Consider the following 23,959-nt stretch of genomic DNA (forward strand, 5'->3'; position numbering starts at 1 on the left):
TGATAAGCGCGTATCACGTGATGCGTTATATAAGAATAGATCAGGAATCATAAATGCCGAGACTTTATTTCAACGCTAAGTAACCTATCGAAGTACAAGGTTTAAGGGGCAATGTTTAGAGTTTTAGGAGCGCTTACCGGTACCGGAGGCCCGGCTAAGCTCGATCAGGAGGAACAAAGCGAGAAAATCTTGAGCCAGGCGCATGATTTTGAAGTGGCACTTCAGGCGATGGACTATGTCCTAGATGACCACCCTGGCAAAGGTTTGCAACTGCTTGAAGGTTCTGGCGCCAAGCCAAAGAATGAAGAAGACCAGTGCGTCAGGGTTCTGGCGCGTGGTGTCATTGAATTTTTGGAGGCAACTTTGGGCTTTGAAGCTTCTGTGATGAAGAAAGCAGCTGCGACGTTATCCGAAGCTCAGCAATTGTCAGCGAAACGTAGGCAGCAGTTTCAAAAAATGGGGCTTAAGACAAGCTCCCTTTATCCACCAGGAACTGAATACGCTGTGACCTTCGCGGAAGCTTGTTTGTTGCACGCCCTTTTGATGCTTTTCAGCGAAAGCATGGTGGAAAGTGCCAAAGCACTTTTCAAGCTCAGAAAGGCTTACCACATGCTTCGCGAGATCCTTAACGACATAAATGCAGCGAAGAAGAAGAAAGGATCAGCTATGTACGCCCAAGGAAACAACGAATCTTTTGCGTCTTTTGTGTCTGCTGATTCTTCAACTTTCAAGTCCGTGGATATTCCCTACAGCTTGAGCACGGAGGAACAGCAAAATAAAGAGCTGATGGAACTGGCGGAAAACGTTTACAATATGCGCAAGAAGAGATTAGAGGGAGCTCACATAGGAAATTCACCTGCTATTGAAAGACTTCGGACTGATCTTGGTATTCAAGCTTTAAAGGATTTACCCAAAAAAAAAGAGGCCAAAAAGCCGGTAACGCTATCAAAGGCCGAGATTGACAAGGACCAAGCCACTATAGACGAGTTCATTCATTCAGGCGTCAACCTTTGTTTTGGAATTTTGCAGGTTGTTTTATCACTCATTCCACCGGCAATCGGTGCAGTTTTATCCGTTGTCGGATTCCATGGCTCCAGAGAAGAAGGCTTGAGGCTTGTGTGGCGGTCTACAAAGGACCGCAACATCCACGGCGGGATTGGTTTGCTCGGTCTCCTGTTCTACTATGACGGTCCCTTCCAGTTCACTGACGTAGACTTTGACGTCCCAGCAACAAGCGATGGGCTCAAGAAGACCTCTTCAAATGATCTAGACAATTCAACTCTTTTGCATCCGGGCAAAATGCTAGAAGATGCACTGCTGCAAGCGAGAGCTCTTTTCCCCAATAGTGCGCTGTGGTTGCTGCAAGAAGCAAGAATGCTTTCGTCTCGTGGCAGGTTACAAGAAGCTGTTGACTTAATGGATTCGATTGATGTTAGTGGCATAGAAATGAAGCAAGTCCGAGCCCTGATGATTTTTGATCGCGCCATGACGCTCGTTCACTTGCATGAATTTGAAAGAGCCGCCGAAGACCTTCTTTCCTTGCTTGATATCAATGAATGGTCGCATGCTCTCTATACTTACTTTGCCGGCTGCTGCTATTTGGAAAACTATAGAATGTGTCAGATGGGGCTTATGGAGTACTCAAGAATAGACTTCTTTAAAGAGCGTGCGACTACACTTATTTTTGATGCACCCAACATGTTGAGTAGAAAGAAGTTTATGTCCAAAAATCTTCCGTTAGACCGCTTCATGCTTAGAAAGGTCGAACAGTTCAAGAAATTCCAATCTCAACTTCAGCTCCAAGATCCTCTTGACGCCATTGGTGTTTCGCCCGTGCATGAGCTGACATATTTCTACAACGGATACAACAGGATGACGGAAGATTGCTTAAAATTATCGCACAAACTGTTGACTGAGTACCACAACCCCACGATTGATGCAAAAGAGCCAAACCAAGAACTTGTCAAAAATTTGCTGACTTCGTTAACTTCTCGCAGGCTGGGTAAAGTGCAAGAGGGCTGTGACATGTTAGATAAAAACGTTCTCCCTCAAATTATCACCCTGCAGCCGGATGGCAAAGTCAAGTACATAAAGAAGACTGAAGATCCATGGGCTTACCCAACAGCACTTTACGAACGTGCGCTTTTCACTTGGAAATTGAAGGGTTTGGACGGGCTCGAAGAGTGCAAGATGTGGCTTACGAGGGCCCAAGATTATGCTGATGACTATGAGCTTAGCGCGCGGATAGGCATGAAGATCAAGGCCGCCATCGACCGACTTGAAGGTTAGGGATATCTGTCGCACCAAATTTGGGAAATTGAAGAATCATAAACAACGAAAATCTCTAAATAGTCCTTACACATCACTAATGCATCACATAACGGCTATCACAGCTATTCTATTTCTAGCGCCTCTTAAACCATGAAGGAAGGTTCAGTTTATGATGAAGGCTTTAACGACGATGATGATGATGATTCCATATTGCTCGAGTTTGAAAGTGGTTCCGACATAGAGTATGATGATACTGGTCTGCTCCGCAGGGATCCCGGCCTAGCAAGCTTAAGTGACGAAGAGTCCGGTAAAGGCGGGAACAATGGCTACTATTTAGATGGTGCAACAATCAGTTCAAGAAACGTTGTGATTCCGAAAGACGAATTATACGAAAACGATGGCGTACCGAAATTGAGCTATCGCTGCCTTACTACAGATCAGATCTATGAATTGATGTTGGAAAGACTTGAACGAATACAACCGATATTTGATATCTCCTATGAAGACATAATAGTACTTTTGCAGCAATACGCTTGGAGCGAAGAAAGACTTCTTGAGGATTGGACCGAAAATAGGGATAATGTCATCGTTTCTTGTGGGCTCAAACTCGGACACGAGCCAGTGGCGAGTCGAGGAATACGGAAGCATGCTAACTTTTTGTGCCACATCTGCTGTGAAGCTAACAAAATGAAGACATTCACCTTAGAGTGCGGCCACGAATACTGCTTGGAATGTTACCAACATTATATTAAAGATAAGCTGCTAGAAGGCAAAATAATAACATGCATGAGCTGCCCGTTAGCTCTTAAAAATAAAGACATTGATGCCATAATGGGAGACAATTCAAGCCAAAAACTTATGCGGTCCTCCATCAAAGGCTTCATACAGAAACATAGCAATCACTATAAGTGGTGTCCCTTTGTCGACTGCAACTGCATTATCCAGGTTGGAAATATATCAACACTCTCTGAATTCCCCAGATTTCACCTATCACCTTACGTTGTTTGCGACAACCAGCACAGATTCTGCTTTAAATGCGGTCTAGAATCGCATTCCCCCGGAGATTGCCACGTTGCAGAGCTCTGGGTGAAAATGGCTCAGTTAGAATCCGCTAATCTAAACTGGGTCTTGACTAACACCAAGGAGTGCCCTAAATGCGGTGTTAATATCGAGAAGAATGGTGGGTGTAACCATATGACATGTAAAAGTTGCGCGTATGAGTTTTGCTGGATCTGCGAAGGCTGTTGGGCTGAACACGGAGGCGGCTATTATGAGTGTACTCGGTTTAAGAAGGAGGATAAGAACGGTGCTGTGGAGAGTAAAAATGCAATAAGAAAATATACATTCTATTACAAGCTATTCAGTGAGCACGAAAATTCTGCTAAACTTGATTGGAGCTTGGGGCTCACAGTAGAGCAGAAAGTTAAGGCGCTTCAAGAAAATATTGGGATCTCTTGGATTGAAACCCAGTTCTTGCCTGAAAGCATCCGGGCCCTGATTGAGGGGCGGACAACGTTGAAGTGGTCTTTTCCAGTGGCATTCTATTCAGATCCCTCCCACAATCTAACAAAGATATTTGTTGATAACCAGTCTTTGTTAGTTAGCGCAGTTGAGGACCTTTCGCAGTTACTTCAGGTCAAGGAGCCTCAAAAGATTATTGACCGAAAATTGGAGTTCTTTAATAAAGCCAGGTTTGTGAGAAGCCGAGACAAAGCACTTGTTGAGTGTGGCCGTGACCTGCTTTGCAAAGGCATATGTATTCCACATCAGTGATGATTATGCTTTTTGAGAAACTAGCGTTTAAGGTGGCTACTCCAACAACTTTATTTATTTTTGGGAGATTATAATACAGAAACTTGTTTGTAAATTTGTTCATCTAAACCTGTCTTTGAGCAGCCTTTCGGCACCAACCTCTTCATACTCTTGTCTACCAACCCACAATTGGTGGAATGTGCCCAAGCTAGATAATATGCTGCCCCCAAGCCACGCTCTAGACTGTCTTTCTCTGAGGTGCCCAGAAGTTAGGATACGAAACTTCAATGCAGGTAACTTCTTATTGAGCTCAGTCATCAATCGGTCAGTCAGCCCGGGAATTGACGACGAACCGCCTGTAACAACAAGATTGTGAGCAAGAGTGGCCCTCAGATCGACATCCGTTGCCGTTATAGCTGTATTGACGAGGTCTGCGAGGCCTGCAATTGCATCGGAAGTTTTTGAGCTCTCTTCAATGGGTCTCTTACCATTTTCGTTCGTTGTAGCGGAAGGTGTTTCGCCATTTGCTTCTTCAGGAGCGGGAGTAGACTCAGTAGTTCCCTCCTTGTCTTTGTTGCCGAGACCTGGTTTTGCCCTCTTCATAGGCACGTAATCGTTGTGCCATGTTTCTACAACACCGTCCTTTGTCACTGGCCAGTCCGAAGGGAGCATTTCTTTTGTTGGTTTGAAAAGCTGCTCAGCGAAGCTGTATCTTGCATTACTATCAAATATGATGTTTTCGCCCCAAGGAGCCTCTATGGATCTTTTTGACGTGGTTTCTAGTTCTGACTGGAATTTTGGCAGCTCGACAGCAGCAACATGCAACATGGTTTCTTTGCACTCTTGGAGAAACCCTCTGCTGTTTGCAAATTCATCCACGGATTTGCTGACAGTGAATTCGAATTTCTTGGGAACGAATTCAGGCCGCTTGCGCTCAACTTTGTAAAGAGGAACAAGTTCGCGAGGCTTGAGATGATTTTCGATGAGCTTATTGAGAAGCTTGCCTGCTAGAAAATTACGCGTAGAGCTCTTCGATAGCGTCATACCGTCCACGACAGGGCACACACTCGCAACATCATGACCGATGTCCAGCACTAAGCATGTTGGTCTGCCCATGGCAAATGATGTACATGTGGCCGTGGGAGCTATGTAGCATGCCTCGAATTCCATACCTTCGAGAAGCACCTCCAAGGACTTCTTGCGGTTCTCCTCGGGATTCCAAATAGCTTCCGTAAGAAAAGCAGGCGTACCCTTGAAAGACTCAAATTTGAGCTCGTCACGGATGGCCCAGGCCCACTGCTCCTGAGCCGCTTCCCAGTCCACGACGCAACCATTTTCCAAGATCCTTTTGATTTCGAAATCTGGACGGGGCATGATCATGAATTGGTCATTGAACGATTTCTGCCCCTCCTTCCCGCCGGCAGTGTACTGTCCATAGCATGAGGGTATGTTGAGCTGGGGACTGTCAGTGCCCGAATACCCTATATTTGTGCTGTATGACCCGGGGTCGATGACGACAGCCGATATCTCGTCACCACCGTATATCTGCAGCGCAGGATTCGACATCTGAGTTCTTCAAACGGACAAGTCGTGCTCTTATATGGCCAAGATTGGTACATCGGCATGTTTATAGCGAATCAATCATCTGACCTGGCATAAAGTTTTAGAAGACGAAGGTCAACTCACGTGATGGGCGTGATCAAGTTTCTACAGTTATTCGATGGAATATTCATTGAAGATATATATCTTGGATGTGCCAAGCTCTAATAGCGCCGTTGGGTCCTTTTAAGATGCACAACAGGCGTCCCTGAGTTCTGGTTTGCATAGTTTTGTTTTTCGTGAGATTCATGAACTTCTGATTTCACAATCGAGGGCGTCGATCAGAGTCTCAATTTCTAGCTTCTTTCTAGCTTCTTGGACCCATTCGTCGCAGAGAACACGAGGCCAGCCCTTCAACGCGACCACTTCTTCCACGGCCTTGTCGAGCTTGGAGAGCCTCAAGTTTTGGCCGACGCGCGCGATCACACTGTCTATGTCGTTGTCAACTGGCGCGCCGTTCTTATTGAACAGGAAAAAGCCGAATATCTTGGCCGAGATATGGCCGAGAATTCCTGCGTTTGGTGGCAACAGGGATGAGGTGGAGAGGTCTTTTTGCAGAAGAGTCCATCTGTTGTAGAGCTGCTCGTTGGAGAGGATTAGCTGCTGCGAGGCCAGTGAGTCGAGTTGCGACACCACCACGTCCAGAAGCTGTGGGTTTTTGGAGCAGCACTTTGAGGGTCTACCTGGCAGAATGTCACACAAGGTCTTGAGCCTGGCCAGCTCTGAGTCGATCTTCACGCTGCTCTCGTCGCCTGCGTGTAGTTTGTTTTTCAAAAGTGTGGTCAGCAATGAAAGCTGACTCAATACCTCGCTCTTCATGACGAGAGTGTCAACCTGGTCAACAGCCTCAGCCAGCTCCTGCACGCTGCCGTTGAGGGCCTCGAGTTTGGAAAGCCTTCCCTGTCTCTCCTGGTCCAACTTCTCGCTGAGTATCTTCGTGAACTCCTCCACCTGTTTCATAGAAAGCAGCGCCACTTCGTTTGACTGCTTGGCAAGCAGTGCTTGCTCGTTGGCCTTCAAAGCAGAGGCGAGCTCCTCAGAGGAGTGCTTCTCAAGCTGAGCTTTGAAGGCGTTGAACTCGTTCAAGAATTGTTGCGTTAGCTCGACCTCACGGGACTTGGCCCTAATCTCAAAGCTCTCGTGGAGGTCCTTGGAAGCTTGTCCATACTGTACAGCGACAGATTCGGCCACATTGGTCCTGATGTCCTCGTTGATCGCCTGGAGCGCGGACTTCAGCTTGGTAAAGGCGTCATGCACCGCGTTGTAGGTGTCCTCCGGCAGGAGCAACGACTGCTCATTCACAGCCGCAACGGCCGCGTTGACGCTTTCCACTAGAGGAGTAGCGCGCTTGCAGCTGCCAAGCTGTTCAACCTCTGGCAGCCGGAGCTTCACAAGAGACTCGTCCTCCAGGCGCACCTCCTTGCTTGCGGGCAGCGCCGCGACCGCCTGAGAGGTGAGCGCGGGGTCCGCGCCGCGGTTGGGGATCCGGTCCACTTTGGTCCCGAGCTCCCCGAACTTCTGCTTCAGCTCGTCCAGCGACATGCGCGACGCCTGCATCTTCTCGTCACGGAACTCCTCATACATCTCCACCAGCGACTCGGCCAACGGCACATTGTCGCAGAACAGCTCCCCAAACTGGTCATTGTTGAGCGACAGCGTCACACCTCCAACATAGAATCCCACAGTAGCCAATCCGACTCGCACAAGCAGCTTGCTGAGCCTGTTAGGCCGCGCAGCGGGCTGGCCCTCAAAAGTCGCCATTCCGCGACTCAGCGCGCGGCCCGCTCTCCCGCTTTTCACACAATTAATAGTAGCTCTCGATCTCAGCATCTCTAGCTTCCACTGGCACCCACAGACAACGTATAGAGGCACTGGCACGTATTCTTCCGTCTATCTTTCCAAAGTTGTGTTCGACAAATCGCTGTGATGCTAAAAAATTTCGGGAAGCGCTCCCAAATAGTCTCTATATACGAATTTAGGCGCTTAAATTGCACATTTTCGAGCTTTGGAGCCGTTTCGACACCCCGATCGACCTTCTAAGACCACGTTTGAATGAGTATCAAAAAGAGAAGCAATATGAGCTGACTTTAAATGGACAAACCTCGCGTAAAGATTCGAAAGAGGCCTAACTCTCGAGTCGGTGTCCATTACGTACATAGTTACCAGCTGTTTTAGGAAGTCCTGTCTGTATAGGGAATGTATCCACGTGATATTTCCTGATGTGGCAAGTGTTCTACGCATGGTCCTAGCAGCACGATCGAGAGAGTGCGTTTATTAACATGCAAAAGAAGTTGCCGAGCCAAATTATAAGGGCAAACATCTAGCAAAAGAGAATACGACACAATACACTCGGAGAGCACGCTTCGTTTGCCAGAAAAAGATGGATACGCTACTAGCAAATATTGATAGCGGGCCAGAACTTCTGGAACACAGCTCAGAGCTTCAAGACTGCTCGCGAAACCTCGGTTTGGAAGAGTTTGCGAGCTTTAGCAAAATGTGCAGGCTTTACCACGAGCTACGGGAGACAGCGTACGGCGAGGAGATGAACAAGCTGGCGGTGGCGTTCGCCAACGTGCTGCTGAAACAGCAGGGATTTCGGGCGCAGGCCTTAGCGCAGAATGCGGAACTGGCGGAGGACGTCCAGATGAGGCTCGAGCGGGACTCTGTGAGCAGTGAGGGTTTCAAGGTGGAGTGGGAGGTACCGCTGTGGCGGGTGCTGTTCCTGCTGGCGCACGGGCACGCGGACGGGTCCCGCAGCTTCGAGGTGTTCAGCCGGGATCTGGTGCCCAACAAGTTTCAACACCTGGCCGAGAAGCTCGCGGAAAACGAGCAGCAAAGCAGCAAACTGCCGTTGGTATTCGAGGAGCTGGGGAAGTACTGGTACGCGTTGTGCTACAACTACGGGTCGTTCGTTGTCACGCACGGGGCGCACTTCTGGAGCTCGCTTGAGTCGTTCACCGCATCGCTGCGCGCGAACGACGGCCGCCTGCTTGGCGACTACGCCAGCGCGCTGCTGCAGCTGTGCTCACCGCTACTTCTCTTCCCCGAGAACAACCTGCTGGCGACTTTCGACATGGTGCTGAACCTCACACTGATCCTCAAGCACGGTATCATTGCATGGTCCGGAAAGGTCTCAGAGGAGCTGTACTCATCGCCACAAGACTACAAGATCCCTCAAATACTGCATGTGATTTTCGTCTTCGTGGCCAAGTCGCCCCACGCCGTGCGCAAGCGCATACAGCCATGTTTTAGCGGCGAGGAAGGCTGCGGCGTGAACCTGCGCAAACAGGTTCTAGACCTGCAGTGCTCCAAAATAACATGCAGCGAGACGCGGGAAACTCTGGATAGGATCCTATCCGCACTGGGGCTTACCGTGAGTGCCAATGACGACGGCGAGCTCGAAGTAATACACGTGGTTCAGTCCCAGCCGCCCAGCGCACGCGACTCCACTGAGACCGTGTACGACCAGCGCTACTCTCAGTCATCTTCTCGACTAAGCGACTTATCCAGCTCGGGCACAACTCTCCACAACTCGCTGGACGGCGATTACGACGACTTATGGTCTGAGGAGGATAAAATAGCCGAGGCCGATCGCATCATGGCGGTCATACGAAGGCTCGACGAGCTCGGTATAATCAAACCTAAATTTCCTGGCCAGTAGCCCGCCGCCTACCATCATATTTATCCTGTTTTCAACAATTTTGTCTTTATTCATTCGTTTTTTGAGCTAAGCATTCTTTTCAAAGGTCCAGGGGGGCCTATAACACACAAACTGGGGCTTGCGGTGGTCTTAACAAGGGGCCCTGGAGCCTTCTAAATGGGTCGGGTCGAGAGTATAAAATATTTAATATCATTCTGTACTAAATAAGTTCAAGTTCCTTAAGTTGGTGCATGGGATGGGTCAAAAGCCCGATTCACAAACGAGCACATCAGAACAAAAGGTACAATACAGCAACTATGCTCCAGTTCAAGCTCGTATTATTGGGAGACTCCTCTGTGGGTAAGTCTTCGATCGTTCACAGGTTTGTGAAGGACTCTTTTGACGAGTTCCGCGAAAGTACAATCGGTGCGGCTTTCTTGTCGCAAACCATCAAGTTGGAAAAGCATCCCGACGTGACCATCAAGTTTGAGATATGGGACACTGCTGGCCAGGAGAGGTACAAGTCGCTGGCCCCCATGTACTACAGAAATGCGAACGCGGCCCTGATAGTGTACGACGTGACGCAGCCAGGCTCGCTCGTTAAGGCGCAGAGCTGGGTTGAAGAGCTCAAGAATAAGGTCGGTGACCAAGACCTAGTGATCTGTCTAGCTGGTAACAAGGTGGATATTTGCGACGAAGACGCGACCGCGAGGGAGGTGCAACGCGAGGACGCGCAGCTTTACGCCCAGGAGCAGGGTCTGCTTTTCTACGAGACCAGCGCCAAGACCGGAGCTGGCGTCTCAGCTATATTCCAGGAGATCGGCGAGAGGGTTTACCAGAAAAAGGGCATGGAAGTCCCTTCATCGACACAGGCCCGTAAGCCGCTAAACGTTGAGCTTCAGAGGCCATCTACCAACGACTCCACCTCCTGCTGTTCTTAAGTGCAAAGGCAGGATTAAAGAGAATATCATGATATAGGCATATGCGATTGCACACGCCTGCTCTTGCCACCTGAGCACAACCACACCAGTCAGCTTCGAAGACCAAATTGCCAACCAGATCGACCGCCGTACGGACCGTTATTATTTGGATACCTCTTGAACGTAAGTACTGAATGACGACGATTTTATCTACAAATAAACTAAACGTAAAGAAACTATCCTTTATGAATGCGATTTAATCAGTTCTTGAGCTTGTTTTTGATGAGCTCAGAAGCCTTTTCGACACCTTCCTTGGTGCCTCTGATGTAAATGATGTCGTTAACCTTTTCGTTTTTCTTGGGCACGTTAAGGACCGTATTGGTGGCCTCTCTAATTCTCTTGATGTTGGAACCTAGCGAACCGACAACCTTTCTGAAGTCTTGAGGCTTACGAGACCATAGGTAACCGACTGTGGATGCTTGAGGGGCGAGGTCGATCTTCTGCTGGATGATCTTTTGAACCTTCTCGAGGACTTCGTCCTTGCTCACCTGCTTGTCATTCGCTCTTTCCTCCTCAGTTAGAATGTCAGACAAGTCAACTGGCTCGTAAGACAATCTCCATGGGATAGGGGCTTGGCTTTCGTCAACGTTCAGTGGGACCTCTTCTGTGGTGAGCTTGATGGACTCCTCGTCAGACCCAGAGGCCTTCTCGACTGGAATGTTCAAGTTAGCGCGGGCCAGCTTGTTAGCTCTGCCATTAGCGTTTCCAAACTTGACGTTGACGAAGAAATCAGACCTGAGTCTCTGAATCAGCGCGCCCTTTTCGGAAACAAACTCGTGGAACGAAGCAGGAACCTGGATTTCCAAATCGCAGCTGTCTCTGATGATTTGAGTAAAGATCTGCTTTTCGCACGCAGCAATGTTTTCAGCAAGGCCAGAGACCTTGACTTTGCTGTCTTTGTCTCCAATATCTGGAAGAGATAATCTGACGTGGAAATCGGCCTCAAGTTGGCGACGAGTCACGCCACCTGGGCCAATCAGCGCGCCAACTCTGTCCGCAGGAACGTCGAGTTCCTTTTCAATAGAGTTCTCTCTTTCTTCAATGATTGCCTTAATCTCCTTGACAATGCTCTTGACGAAGGCTTGAGGACCTTGAACGGTGATCTTCTTGTCCTTAGATGAAGCGTCAGGTATATCCACTGATTTGTTCCTGATCTCATCACCACCGGCCTTAGAAATCAGGCTCTTCAGAACACGGCCTCCCGCACCAACAATGTCTCTAATGTACTCGGGCTTAACCTCGAAGGACTCAGTTTCGACGTCGGAAGCTTCCTTGATGATAGCTTCAACTTTTTGGGTGGCCTCCTTGATAGCTTGTCTAGAACCCGTGATCTTTAGCTCAACCTTGCCAGTCTCAACGGCTTTGGCGTCTGTGGTTTTTTGCAAGAAGTCCATTTCAACACCACAGTCTGCTCTGATGTCGTTGATAGTGTCACCGTTCTTACCAATGATACGGGGAACGTGCTCAGCTGGAACAGTAATAGTGGAGGTGTGGCCGTTTTCAATCTCGAAATCTAGCAGCGCTTTTAGCTCATCATATGCCTTCGCGACGCCACGAGATGGACCTCTGATGGTAACACCCTCGTTTTCTCCCTCAGAAGGAAAGTGGATGTGAACGCTGTATTTGTTCTGCAGACGGTTGCGGTACGAACCCTGGGACCCGATCAGCTTACCGCGGTACTTGGGCAAAACATTCAGCTCCTTGGTAATGATATCAGCCCACTTTTTAGACTCGGAAATCATGTAAGCCTTGGCGTGCTCAACGCAGAACTGCAGACCCGAAATAGTGACATCGGTAGTAGTGCCATTGGACTCTTGTGCCACGTCAATGTTGCACTGGTACTTCTCTCTGATAGCATTCAAGTTGGCACCCTTGGAACCAATCAGTCTTGGGACAGAGTTAGAAGAGACAGCAAACTTGGTTTCGAACTTTTCATCAGGGCTACCAATAATAGATTCGACAGCAGCAGTTGCGACCTTAGCGGCCTTTGTGTCGCCTCTGATAGTCAACTGCTTGGCAGATGGGTGGTGAAGCTTGAATTGCACGTGGCCGCCTTCGGCGGCAATGTCTTGCTCGATAAGCTTGCGAATGAGCGCAGAAGAGCTGAAGTAGTTATCTTGGTCGGCCGCTGGAACCTCAAAGGTCTTGTGAGACAAGTTGCTCTGCTTCGCGCGCAGGGGTTCGAGAGCAGAGTTGACCTCGGCCAGGATTTCTTTGAGTTCTTCGTCGGAAGGTCTGAAGTCCTCGTCGGAGAGCTTTGCGACTATGAGAACTCTGTCATCGCCTGGGTAGAGGTCACCAAGCTGAACAAAGCCCGCTTTTTGCTCTTGCTGTTGGAGCAAGTGTTTGATGTCCTTGTGGAACAACTCGTAGTCCAGATCATCAACGATCAAGACTTGAGATGTGGGCAGCTCGTTGACCAAGTTGATGATGTCCTTGCGGACTGCCTTCAACTCACCGGCGTTCTCTGATGTGGTAGTGACTCTAATGGCAACGGCATCTGTGCCTTGAAGCTCTTGAGCTGTGGGGATAGCGAAGCGAACGTTTGGATAGGACTTTTTGATTTCCTCCAAAGAGTTGTATTTGCTGAAGTAGATGGCAATGTTTTTGGCATGCGCGACGTTCTTACCGTGAGCCTTGGAGATTTCCAAGGACTCGACGATGAATTTCTTGGAGTTCTCTCTAGCATATGTCACAGCTTCGTCCAGCTTGTCGGCAGGGCCGATAAAAGCAACCTCTTCTTCACCTGGGGCGGGCATGTTGACAATAACGTTGAATCTCTTCTTGATGTCAGCGGTGTCAATCAAAAACTGGAACTTCGAGGGGATCTTCACCTTCAAGGTCTTGATCTGGGAGCCCAGCTCGCTTAAGTACTTGTTGACAGCAGCCTTGGCAGCTTGAACGTCGTCACGAAGGCCGGAGATCTGGAACTGGCCCGCGGAAGCATTGAAGTGCGCCTCAACCTTCAGATTCAAGGCCTCCAAGTCGACGAACGGAACTAGGTCTTTGTTCTCGACGTTGACCTTGATAGATGCATTCTTGGTGTCTTCCTTGACAATGGCGAGGATCTTCTCCTGCGCAATTCTCACTGACTCCAAGTCACCATGGATGGTAATGTCAACCATGGAGTCGTCAAGGTCCTCGTCGTATGAGCCCTCGACGATCTCTTTTCCGACGTCAATCCGGACTTCCAATGGCTCTGAGATCTCGCGAATCTTTCTGCCACCAGCACCGATGATCGCGGACCTGCACTTGGAGGGTACCTGCAGAGTGGTCGTAACGGGCTTGGTGAGCTTCTTAACGATCTCACGCTTAGCAGCTCTGACGCTTTCAGGTTTACCTGCGATCAGGAACATACGGCTAGTCTTCGACAAGGTCGATTCGACGGAGACTGAATGCGCGGTCTTCACGCCCTGGACGATACGAGAGAAGTCAGGTTTCGAGACGGCGATCTGGGATTGCAGGTCCAGCGAAAACGCCTCTTGGATGGTCTTGGAACGTGCAGGCTTGGCAGAAGGTGCAGGAGTCGCGGAACGTGATTGCGTGGCGGAGCTCGAGCCTGACGACGTGCCGGACGCGGTCGCAGCCGCAGGCTTCATGTTGGGGCCCCACGACACCTTGTTGGCAGCAGCGAGGAAGGCGCCGGAGCCTAGCGTGGGGAAGTCCTTCTTAGTGGGCAAGGGCTTCTTCGCAGGCGCCGCCTCAGGCGCGGGCGCTGCGCCCTCGGAGGACGCGTCCACCGAGGTTGGTGGGGTCTCAATGGCAGCGTCTTGCTCCACTGCAGGGGCACTAATTTCAGTCTCAGGGAAGGACATGGTGGTCGTACGGCGATTTAACAAGTTAACAGGTAGCCAGGAATATCGGTAGATGCAAAGCGGTCACGAAAATAGACGGAACTTGCTCAATTTTGATCGGTGGAAGACGGTTCAAGTGCGCTCAGAAGTAGCGGATCAAGTCTGGGGGGTATTCGCGGCCAAAACGAGCGAAAAAAGCAGGTATTCGGTGCGATTGAGCTTGAAATGGGTATTTCAGAAGGCGTGTCTAATATATCAAGATCGGGCCAACTATAGTGAAAAAAATTTCAGTCTGGAAACCGAACTTGGATCAACCGTCGTGGACTCCGGGCCCTCGCCCATCACATGACGCGGCTTGCGAGTGGAGCACACGCCCAGGGTGTGCGGCGAGTGCGTGGAGGCTTGTGGTCGCGGCAATTCATGTTTTCAGGACGTTTGCCTTGTACTGGCCCGCCACATTGCCAGGAGGGTCGTAGCTGCAGATCGTGTACTGGCCGTAGTAGTCGCCGCAGTCAACACGGGCGCAGCCCAGACGCTTGGAAGAGACCCACACGAGCTGGGAGAAGTGGCCGGTGTCCTCAGCGAAGCCCGGGTTCTTGAAGTTGTAGAGCCGGACCTCGTTGTACCAGGCTGCGACGGCCGCGGAGGAGTTATAGCCCAAAGCGAGATTCTCCCCGTACGACCCGCCAGAGTGCACCAGTGTGCCGTTGCAGTTGTAGGAGTTTGCGTAGTTCTGGGCGTAGCTGGCGAGCTGCGTCGACCAGGTGAGAGCAGGCGCGTGGTGAAGGGCGCGGTAGGAGTTGTGCTCGAGAAGGATCTGGGTCTGGAAAGACGAACTTGTTGTGGAGGGCAGCGTCGCTGTCGCCGACGCTGTGGTTGCCGTTGTCACCGACAGCGGCGACGAGGCGCGCGGCGCACTGGTGGACGACAGCCGCACGGTGCGAAAAACGGTGGTTCTGGTAGTGATCCACGCTGGCGCGGGCTCGCTGGCGAGCGCGATGGTAGCGGCGAGCGCGCGGGATGTCAATAGCAGCAGGGCCCCGAGGACGGACAGCGGGTTCATGGTTTAGGGTGCGCAGATGGTGCGGCGCGCGCGCGCTCAGCTTAAGTAGCGGGAGGCTGTTAGAGAGCGCGACACACCTGTAACACGCCTGTAACACACCTGCGACACAGCTGTGACGCGCCAACGAAAGAAGTAAATAACAACCAGAGTATTCGATACATAAACCTATAAACCGAGAGCTAGCAGCGCCAAGGATGCCGCTGGGGGGAATGGGGCGGATGTATCGCGCCAGCTAGCTCTTTTAATTCAATGACTTGACGTTCTCCGCGAAGCTGCCAATGACGTTGCCCGCGCTCTTGTAGGAGCAGATAACGTAGTCGCCCGTGCCGCTGCCACAGGACTTGATGCCGCAGCCCACCTCGGAGGTGGACTTCCACACGAGCTGGGTGAAGTGGCCGGTGGAGGAGGAGTAGTTAGGGTCGGACCAGTCGTAGGACTTGATCTCGCTGTACCAGGCGTCGACGGCGCCGGTGCCCGAGTAGCCGGCCGCGAGGTTCTCACCGTAGGGCCCGCCGGAGTGGGTCAGGGTGCCGGAGCAGTCGTAGTTGTCGGCGTAGTCCTGCGCGTAGGAAGCGAGCTCGTCGGACCACGAGAGAGACGAGGTGTCCTGGTGGAGGGAACGCTTGTCGTTGTGGGCCTGGAGGATGGCAGAGGCGAAGGACGAGGAGCCGGACGTGGACGACGCGGCGGCGGAGGACGAGGTGGACGACGCGGACGAGGTCGCGGCAGGCGACGAGGTCGAAATAGAGGTCTCAGCAGCGGCGGACGAGGAGGTTTCAGCGGCGGAGGTCGAGGTCTTAGCGGGCGACGAGGTGGACGAGGTGGACGACTCGGAGGTCGCGGCCACGGTGGTGGTCTCGGGCGCAGCGGACGACGACGTCGACGCCGCGACGGACGTCTCTGCGGCGCTGGTGCCCGCATCAGCGCTGCTCGCCGCACTGCTGGTCGCAGCCTCGCTGGACTCGCTGGCGGTCTCGGACACGGCCGCGGCCTTCTGGGCCACCGCGGTCACTAGAGGCGCGGACGAAGTCGATTCCGCGGACGATACTGGCGCGGACGACGCCGCACCCGAGCCGTACAAGGTCGTCACAACGACGACGACGGAGCCGGTGGCCTCGCTCGCCGAGGCGGTCGCGGTAGCGACCGCGTCGGAGGGCTGCTCCGTGGTCAGCGACGTGTACGTCGAACCGTTATCGACGTACACCGCCGCGCGCACCGTGGCGGTGTGCTCCTGGTGGACGTGTTCTGTCACGGTGGTCTGCGCCGCGGGCGCGGCGAGAGCCGCGCCGACGGCGGTAGCGGATACTAGTGCGATTTGCGAGAGCTTCATTGGGACTGGAGGGCTGGGACGGGGTGACGGGGCGCTTCGGAGCGGGGGAGGGTTCTTAAAGGAGTGGACGTAAACTGCACGGGGGCTGGGTTCACAAGCGGAAAGCGTGGTGTGTTCGAAACAGGCTCCCACTGCTTGACACTGCTCGAGTCCTATACTTATATACCCGAGCGCACGGGCGATGCCGGATCTGGCCAGAATGCATATGTTCCGGGCGCAGGCTGGCCATTCCTGCTGAAAGGGGCAAAACAGCGCTGGCGCGGGGCGCGGGCCAGACAGAAAAGGCTGCGACGCGAAAACGGGGAATGCTGGGTGTGGCACGTGACCCAGCGCGCGGGCTGGGCGCGCGGATCGGGGCGGTGAATGCGGTCACGTGGTACGCATTGGGAATGCGGTCAGAAGAGGGGAATGCGGGGCTCTGGGTGTCGGCGCTGGGTGTTGAGTAAAGTATCGCTGCGTACGCCGACGTCACGTGGACGTTGTTCACGGTCACGTGTATGGTGTTACTGTCACGTGTGCGGGTGCATATCACGTGCGCAGTGACACGTGCACGTGCTTCGCCGCGCGTCACGTGCCTCCCTGCTGACAAACCCGCTTCCGCATTTCTAAGCATGGCGAAGATAGCCGGATATGCCCCATGCATAACCACACGTCGCCATTGGAATCTCGCACGGCCGTGCAGACGCTGCAGGGGCTGTGAAGCGGTTGTTTGCCTGTTTCACGTGCACCGAGCTGAAGGGCTCATCGATGGAGCTGTTTCTTGGCTAGCAGGCCAGTGTGTTCTCTGCGGCGCTTTGGGCGATTGGAGCTCCTGCGTGCTCGGCAGATACTCGCTATTCTGCTTGGCTTCTAGCAAGCAGACGGGTGTTTTAGGTGTCGTTGGTGTTTTTGCTTCTCTGGCATCTCTGGTGTCCCTAGTGTGTTTTTTTCGCTCTTGGATGTGTACAGGTCGGCTATGCACGCCGCGTCGTTGCCCTGAACAGCAAGCTCTTGACGGCCATGTCCTCGATGCGGCGTAAGCGGCTGCCGCAGAGCGCACTGTGCGCAGGTATAAGTGGTTCAGGGCTTTGCGCATGCGTCGCAGTGTGTCTTTTTTTGGTGTGTCTTGGAATAAAGCGCAGACGCGCACATCTAATTAGTAAGTTGAAGGACCTAAGCAGGATTTTATAGAAGATGTTGGAAGGAAACTCCCGCGATGTCAATGGCGCTGCGTAAGCTAACAGAGGGGCCAAGGGTCTTTCCGGGGGGTGGGCGGAGATGGCGGCAACGTGTGCGAAGGGCAGGCAACATTTGTCATCTGCGCGAGGCCTTGGAAGCGGTTATAAGTAGAGCTTAGGATGCTGAGCTTGTGGAGGGATACACTTGGTCTTGACATCGTACATCCCATAGATCTTCTGACGTGACGCGACATGTATAGCGACAATTACCGAAACACGCTTCTGGTGGACGTCCTGGAGTACTTCCGGCTGGTTAAGCCCAGCCACAACTTCGCGCCGCAGGCGACGCAGGCGTCTCTGGACCAGGAGTCGTCGAATAAATCGACCAAAGAAGCAGACATCGAGAAGGACCTCGAGTCCGGCAGCGGCGCTGGCAGCGCCGCCGCCAGCGCCACGGGCGAAAACAGGACCGACGGCGAGGCGGCGGCCAGCGACCCGTTCCTGGTCGACTGGAACGGACCCAGCGACCCCGAAAACCCCCACAACTGGAGCAGGTCCAAGAAGGGCTTTGTGGTGGTCCAGATCATGATCCTCACGTGCGTCACATACATGGGCGCGTCCATCTACACGCCGGGCCAGGAGTACATCCAACAGGAGTTCGGCGTGGGCCACGTCGTCGGCACGCTCAACCTCTCCCTCTACGTGCTGGGCTACGGCCTGGGCCCCATGGTGTTCTCGCCGCTCTCGGAGACCGCGCGCTTCGGGCGCCAGCACATCTACCTCGTCACACTATTCCTCTTCATGATTTTCCAGGTGGGCGCCGCCACGGTTCATAACATTGGCGGCCTGGTCGTTATCCGGTTCATCAGCGGCGTGCTGTGCTCGCCTGCGCTCGCCACGGGCGCGGGAAGCATGGGCGACTTCATCTCTCCGGAGCTCGTACCCATCTTCATTGGTATGTGGGCCGTGGGCGCCGTGGCGGCCCCCGTGCTCGCTCCTCTCCTGGGTGCGGCCATGACAGTCGCGGAAAACTGGCGCTGGATCTTCTGGCTGTTGATGTGGCTTGCCGCTGCCACGTTCCTGCTCCTGGCGGCCTTCTTCCCAGAGACGTATGCAAGCAACATCCTGCACCGCCGCGCGGCCAGAATCAGACGCGAGACCGGCGACAACCGCTACTACACCAAGCAGGAGCGCGCCGAAAGCGAAATTAAAACCAAGGACTTCATCTCGGAGATCCTGTACAGACCCTTTGAGATCATTTTCAAGGAGCCTATTGTGCTAGCCTTCGACATCTACATCGCGCTCTGTTACGGCGCGTTCTACCTCTTCTTCGAGGCCTTCCCCATTGTGTTTGTCGGCATTTACAACTTTACTCTGATCGAGCTGGGCCTCGCGTTCCTGGGCTTCTGCGTGGGCTGTGTGATAGCGTACATCGCGTTCCTGACATTCCTGGCCAAAGTCATCATGCCAAAGTTCAAGAACAACACTTTCACTCCCGAATCTTTCCTCTTACTAGCCATGTCCGTGTGCTGGTCTCTGCCCCTGTCGCTCTTCCTGTTTGGCTGGGCGGCCGGCGTCCACTGGATCCTGCCGATGATCGCGGAGATATTCTTTGTTTTGTGTGTATTCAACTTGTTCCAGGCCACCTTTGCCTACCTGGCCATCTGCTACCCACGCTACATGGCGTCCGTGTTTGCCGGAAATGGCTTCTGTCGTGCAGTTTTCGCATGCGCCTTCCCGCTCTTCGGTCGCGCAATGTATGAGAACCTTGGTTCCGAGAAGTACCCGGTAGGGTGGGGCTCTTCTTTGGTGGGGTTCTTCAGCATTGCTTTGGCCGCCATTCCTTTCATTTTCAACAAATATGGCTCGCAGTTGAGGGGCAGGTCCTCTTACGCTAATTAATCTGCGTCCCTTGACACTTTTCGCAAGCGCCCGTCTCATGGTCCGTTGTTCATAGAAGCTTTGTGCAAGCCGTTTCAGGCTGAGTCGTCAAAACACGTCTCGCAGTACATGTTTGAAAGGACCGCGCCGCGGCTTCAGCTGCTAGAACTTTTGAGCTGGACTGTAGTTTAGTAGTATATCAGTAGTCCGAACTAATAAATTTACCATTATAATTAATGGACAGGGAGTGGATATATACGGTAAGATTCAAACAACAAACGATGTTCCCGCATACAAACACCGCTCGCGCTTGGTACCTGCCTTACGTTGCCGGCGCTCTTTAAGCCGCTGAGATACCTGGCCTTTCTATTATCCCAAAATTCAACTACTTTGCATAGAACAAACGCCAAGCGTAACGACGCGCATAATGATAAATCACGTGGCAGACCTCTCATCTAGCGACCACAGTTCCTATCACGCTCTCCGGTCTTTCTCTACTATTCTATGCTCCCATCTTTTACCTTCATCAATTGGGCGTGTGGCGTAGTTGGTAGCGCGCTCCCTTAGCATGGGAGAGGTCATCGGTTCGACTCCGGTCTCGTCCATTTTTTTTCGCAGAAATGCACATTGTCACGTGCTGGTAACCTCCTACGGCATCCTCACCCCGGCACTGTCGCTCGTGTTCCCACGTACCACCACTTTAAGGCTCCAGGTGGCGCTTCCAAGGACAACTGAAACGCGCAGCGTCGCCCTACGCAGGCTCCCCACACTCTCGCACGCGCACTCTCACGCAATGCAGGAGATCTACGTGCCCATTGGAGAAGACCAGCGCGTCAAACTCACACTCGTCAGCACTTTCCAACACATCGGCCAGGTCCGCAAGTACCTGCACTCTATCCAAGACACGTTTTCCGTGGAGCTCGACACTTGTGACACGATCACGCAGAACCTGAAGATCCAGTGCGTCTCGCACCGCGCGTGCCGCAGCTGCCCGTTGTATATCCTCGAGTTCGACGACGTCTCGGACGGGTACGCGCTGTGGAAGTCCGCGGGCGACTGGGCGCTCGGCACGGTGCTGTCGTCGCTGTTCGCCGCACGGCCCGCAAGTAAGCATCGGGCCGCGCGGCTCGAGACGCAGCTTGCGGCACACGCAACGCGCAAGCACGACCCGGAGTTCCTCGCGCAAGCGCTGCAGAAGCTCAACGTCGACTGGGACGCGCCGCACGCGCGTTTCGAGTTCGACTTCGCGCTCTTCGTGCGCCTGCTCGACGAGGCCGTCGCACCCGAGATCGGCGCCCGCACTTGCGACTCCTACCTCGAGCTGGTCTCGCCGCTGCAGTACAAGAGCCTCACCACAATGGTCGTGCTGAGAACCAAGGTCGCCGTCAGCAAGCAGCACGTGGAGTGCAGCCTCAAAGACTACGACGCGCGCATGCGCGGCCTGGCGCTGGCGCGCCGCGCCGCGGACCGCGCGGATAGTGTGGCGTTGGACCGGAGCCACGAGGCCTCGGTGCTTTCCGACGCTGCCGAGCGCTCGCCGTCGCCTCCGGTCTCCACGTCCGACGACGACGCGTACCTACTCTCTTCCTCGCAGCAGCTGCTCACCAACTTCCAGAAGCACTTCCGTGGTATGGCCGAGACCTTCGAGACCTTCGACGTCAAGCGCGCCGCCCAGTCTCCTAGGCGTCTCGCCGCCCCGTCCGACTGCTGGAAAGTCTCTAAACCTGTGAAAAACGGCAAGTCAAAGCCCAGTAAGGTCCACGCCTAGCGCGCTCGAGACGCCGCCCCCTCAAGCGCCACCCGCTCGAAGCGCCGCGCTCCAGCTCTGAGAGCTAACAAAAAGTATCTACCTGAAATATCCTGTTTAAATTACACTTGCATCATAAAGCTACTACCCTTTATTACAGGGCCTCTCTGAACGCCTCCAGTGCTCTCTCCCTACTGTCTTTCAGATCCACGATGGGCGACGGGTACCCGTCCACTGCGTCTTTCTCACTCCGGCCCTCTCTGATAATGCGTACGTTGTCCGCGTCCTTCAACTCGGGCACCCACATCTTGACGAACTTGCCGTCTGGGTCGTATCTCTCACACTGCAGCTTCATGTTGAAAATCCGAAAGTACGGCTGCGCGTCGATGCCTGTGCTGGAGCAGAACCCCCAGCCACCCGCGTTCGAGGCCAGGTCCGCATCCAGCAGGTGCTTGCGGAACCAGCGCTCGCCCCAGCGCCAGTCCACCAGCAGGTTTTTAGACAAAAACGACGCCACAATCATTCGGCACCGGTTACTGATGTAGCCCGTGTACAAAAGCTTACGCATAATAGCGTCCACGACAGGCAGCCCTGTCTCGCCTAAGCACCACTTGCTAAACTTTTCCTCGTCGTTCTCCCACTTGATATCCATGGTTTCGAACTTTATCGCGATTTCCATAGACATGTAGGGCCAGTTGCACATTACGTGCTTGTAGAAATCCCTCCAAGCGACTTCCTTGATGAAGTTCTCCACCGAGTTGTTCTGCTTGATGTCTCGGCGCATCAGGCTGTCACCGTTCTCGTGGAAAGCCCTGTTAACCACTTCTCGTGTGCTTATCAGGCCACTGGTGATATAGCAACTCAAATGGGACGTGCTGTCGAGGGAAAGAGTATCTTTCTTCTCGTTGTATTTGTGTGCGTTACCACTGCTGATGAATTCTTGTAGCAGCTCGTGCGCATCGGCTTCCGTGGCAGGGGGCACCTCCAGCTTATCGCAGGGCAAGTATGCCAGGAACTCGTCCGATAACTCGTAAGCTTCAGACTCGAACTTGGCGAGGCTCTCGTTGACTTTGCTTTCCTGGTCAACGGCGTGGATCTTGATCGCCTCCTTGCCTTGCTTGTGAGATTTGAGGTATTCGACCCACCTCTTGTACCAAGGCGTAAATACTGTGTATTGTGAACCCTTACCGGTAGTCAGGGACCCGGGCTGTACGATGCACTGGTCGTGGTACACTTGGAAACGAAATTGCTCGTCCTGCTTGTCGAAGAGCTTCAGGTCCCTATATAGCTCGTCTGTTTCGTACTGTGCATTAGCTGTGACTAGCACGTTCCCCTGAGCGAGCGACACACACTGCTCTTTGACCCAGTCCACGAATTCACTGGAGCGCGATAGTAGTGGCTTTTTGGACTCAAACTTCCTCACTACCAGCGCGACGTTCATCTGTTTCAACATTTCCCTGAGGCTCTCAAGCGCGTTTAGCGCAAACGTGAGCTTCCAGCCGCTATCCAAGTGTGCCCTCCAGTCATGCTCGTTGATGGTGTACAGCGCAATCAGCTGCGCGTCCTTTTTCTGGCCTCTGATCTCACGGAGCAGCTTGATGGCGTTACTGAGGGCCGCGTTGTCGCGAACTCGCAGGTCCGTCCGGAACCAGTGGACCACGGCAGATATGTCTGCTTTCGCAGGAAGTTTCTGCTTCTTGATACGCTCGTCTAGAAGAGCAGCGGGCTTTTCCCTCTTCCCGTTATTGAACTCATTGGCCTGCTGCCACGTAATTGCATTGGGGTAGTACCTCGGGTCCAGCTTGTAGTACGCCTCGAAACCCTCGGAGAGCTTCAGTTTTTTGGACACTGCTGGTGGTGGAGAGACTGAGCGTTTCATTGTCACTGTTCTATAACTCGAATTGATGTTACTTGTCGATAGCTGCGGACCGCCTTATTTCCCAAAACTCCGATAGTTTCGCTTGTTCCTGCCCATCGCAACTTGCGCCTTGTGCTGTGTTCTTATACTTTTCACTCGTGATGAACTGTTTCTCGAGCGACGACGAAAGCAGCATCTGTGTTAGAGCAAAATTCATGTATAGAACCAAAACCCTGTTAAATCTTGCGCAAGAAGACGCACGTTGCAGCTAAGTGTCGTATCCGGGTCACTGACGCGTTATTATTGGTTCATTGACGCGTTGTTGTGAGTTTATTTACAAGTTTTCCTTAATTAAGCTAGGGTGCTCGCAACTTTCCAGTTTTTTGAACCGAAGTCGCAGCAAGCCAGCCGCTGGAGTGGAATTACTACCAAGTTATTGGGTACTCCTACGGCCGCAGTGCCAGGTTTCACCGCATTGTGTATTTAAGACATGGTTTCGCTTGCGCAAAATAGCGTGCCGAGTGTAAAAGGTAGGACAGAAAAAAGACGGCAGCTACTAAACGGTAGAGACGAAAGAGCAAGCGTTTGGTCCCAAGATATGACAATTTCAAGTGACTCTGCAATCGCAGAGTGGTGAAGATACCGCGGCCTTTCTGCGGTCAACCCTGCGATGAAATTCTTCTCTCGCGAAGCCCGGTGGGGAGTCTGGCGAGGACACGCGGCGTACGGAGACGCGGTGTCCGAATAGCCGCCCGTCAATATCAAAAGTATAGAGGCGTTGATCCTTCGCAAAAGGCGCGGTAACGCGACCTCCGAGGGAATGGTTCCGCATGTGCACTTACGATCACGTGATCAAGACACTTCGGGCATGCATACTCGAGACACCA

The 23,959-nt window shown here is 52.8% G+C and overlaps 12 protein-coding genes and 1 non-coding gene across 13 annotated transcripts; 7 read left to right on the top strand and 6 right to left on the bottom strand.

The window, feature by feature from the left end:
• Positions 1-111: 111 nt before the first annotated feature.
• Positions 112-2,289, top strand: KLTH0H09658g (KLTH0H09658p; the record flags this gene model as incomplete). Its single annotated transcript, XM_002556249.1, has 1 exon — positions 112-2,289. One exon carries the CDS (start codon positions 112-114, stop codon positions 2,287-2,289), a length of 2,178 nt encoding a protein of 725 aa, XP_002556295.1.
• Positions 2,290-2,421: 132 nt separating this feature from the next.
• HEL1 (E3 ubiquitin-protein ligase HEL1) lies at positions 2,422-4,044 on the top strand (the record flags this gene model as incomplete). The annotated part of the gene is made up of 1 exon (XM_002556250.1): positions 2,422-4,044. The coding sequence occupies one exon, from the start codon at positions 2,422-2,424 to the stop codon at positions 4,042-4,044; it is 1,623 nt and encodes a 540-aa protein (XP_002556296.1).
• A 99-nt stretch (positions 4,045-4,143) lies between these two features.
• ARP4 (Arp4p) lies at positions 4,144-5,589 on the bottom strand (the record flags this gene model as incomplete). The annotated part of the gene is made up of 1 exon (XM_002556251.1): positions 4,144-5,589. One exon carries the CDS (start codon positions 5,587-5,589, stop codon positions 4,144-4,146), a length of 1,446 nt encoding a protein of 481 aa, XP_002556297.1.
• Positions 5,590-5,868: 279 nt separating this feature from the next.
• MIC60 (Mic60p) lies at positions 5,869-7,452 on the bottom strand (the record flags this gene model as incomplete). Its single annotated transcript, XM_002556252.1, has 1 exon — positions 5,869-7,452. The coding sequence occupies one exon, from the start codon at positions 7,450-7,452 to the stop codon at positions 5,869-5,871; it is 1,584 nt and encodes a 527-aa protein (XP_002556298.1).
• Positions 7,453-8,002: 550 nt separating this feature from the next.
• Positions 8,003-9,283, top strand: KLTH0H09746g (KLTH0H09746p; the record flags this gene model as incomplete). Its single annotated transcript, XM_002556253.1, has 1 exon — positions 8,003-9,283. One exon carries the CDS (start codon positions 8,003-8,005, stop codon positions 9,281-9,283), a length of 1,281 nt encoding a protein of 426 aa, XP_002556299.1.
• A 230-nt stretch (positions 9,284-9,513) lies between these two features.
• Positions 9,514-10,203, top strand: YPT52 (Rab family GTPase YPT52; the record flags this gene model as incomplete). The annotated part of the gene is made up of 1 exon (XM_002556254.1): positions 9,514-10,203. One exon carries the CDS (start codon positions 9,514-9,516, stop codon positions 10,201-10,203), a length of 690 nt encoding a protein of 229 aa, XP_002556300.1.
• Positions 10,204-10,442: 239 nt separating this feature from the next.
• Positions 10,443-14,057, bottom strand: SCP160 (Scp160p; the record flags this gene model as incomplete). Its single annotated transcript, XM_002556255.1, has 1 exon — positions 10,443-14,057. One exon carries the CDS (start codon positions 14,055-14,057, stop codon positions 10,443-10,445), a length of 3,615 nt encoding a protein of 1,204 aa, XP_002556301.1.
• Positions 14,058-14,454: 397 nt separating this feature from the next.
• Positions 14,455-15,099, bottom strand: KLTH0H09812g (CAP domain-containing protein; the record flags this gene model as incomplete). Its single annotated transcript, XM_002556256.1, has 1 exon — positions 14,455-15,099. The coding sequence occupies one exon, from the start codon at positions 15,097-15,099 to the stop codon at positions 14,455-14,457; it is 645 nt and encodes a 214-aa protein (XP_002556302.1).
• A 241-nt stretch (positions 15,100-15,340) lies between these two features.
• On the bottom strand, positions 15,341-16,429 carry KLTH0H09834g (CAP domain-containing protein; the record flags this gene model as incomplete). The annotated part of the gene is made up of 1 exon (XM_002556257.1): positions 15,341-16,429. The coding sequence occupies one exon, from the start codon at positions 16,427-16,429 to the stop codon at positions 15,341-15,343; it is 1,089 nt and encodes a 362-aa protein (XP_002556303.1).
• A 1,409-nt stretch (positions 16,430-17,838) lies between these two features.
• KLTH0H09856g (MFS transporter) lies at positions 17,839-19,488 on the top strand (the record flags this gene model as incomplete). Its single annotated transcript, XM_002556258.1, has 1 exon — positions 17,839-19,488. The coding sequence occupies one exon, from the start codon at positions 17,839-17,841 to the stop codon at positions 19,486-19,488; it is 1,650 nt and encodes a 549-aa protein (XP_002556304.1).
• Positions 19,489-19,999: 511 nt separating this feature from the next.
• KLTH0H09878r lies at positions 20,000-20,072 on the top strand. The gene has a single exon. It is a non-coding gene; the product is annotated as a tRNA-Ala (tRNA).
• Positions 20,073-20,260: 188 nt separating this feature from the next.
• On the top strand, positions 20,261-21,235 carry FPT1 (chromatin-associated RNAPIII regulator FPT1; the record flags this gene model as incomplete). Its single annotated transcript, XM_002556259.1, has 1 exon — positions 20,261-21,235. The coding sequence occupies one exon, from the start codon at positions 20,261-20,263 to the stop codon at positions 21,233-21,235; it is 975 nt and encodes a 324-aa protein (XP_002556305.1).
• A 133-nt stretch (positions 21,236-21,368) lies between these two features.
• On the bottom strand, positions 21,369-23,093 carry PHR1 (deoxyribodipyrimidine photo-lyase PHR1; the record flags this gene model as incomplete). Its single annotated transcript, XM_002556260.1, has 1 exon — positions 21,369-23,093. One exon carries the CDS (start codon positions 23,091-23,093, stop codon positions 21,369-21,371), a length of 1,725 nt encoding a protein of 574 aa, XP_002556306.1.
• Between the last annotated feature and the right edge of the window lie 866 nt (positions 23,094-23,959).

This window comes from Lachancea thermotolerans (genome assembly GCF_000142805.1).
Source record: "Lachancea thermotolerans CBS 6340 chromosome H complete sequence".
In the NCBI taxonomy this organism is placed as follows: Eukaryota; Fungi; Ascomycota; class Saccharomycetes; order Saccharomycetales; family Saccharomycetaceae; genus Lachancea; species Lachancea thermotolerans.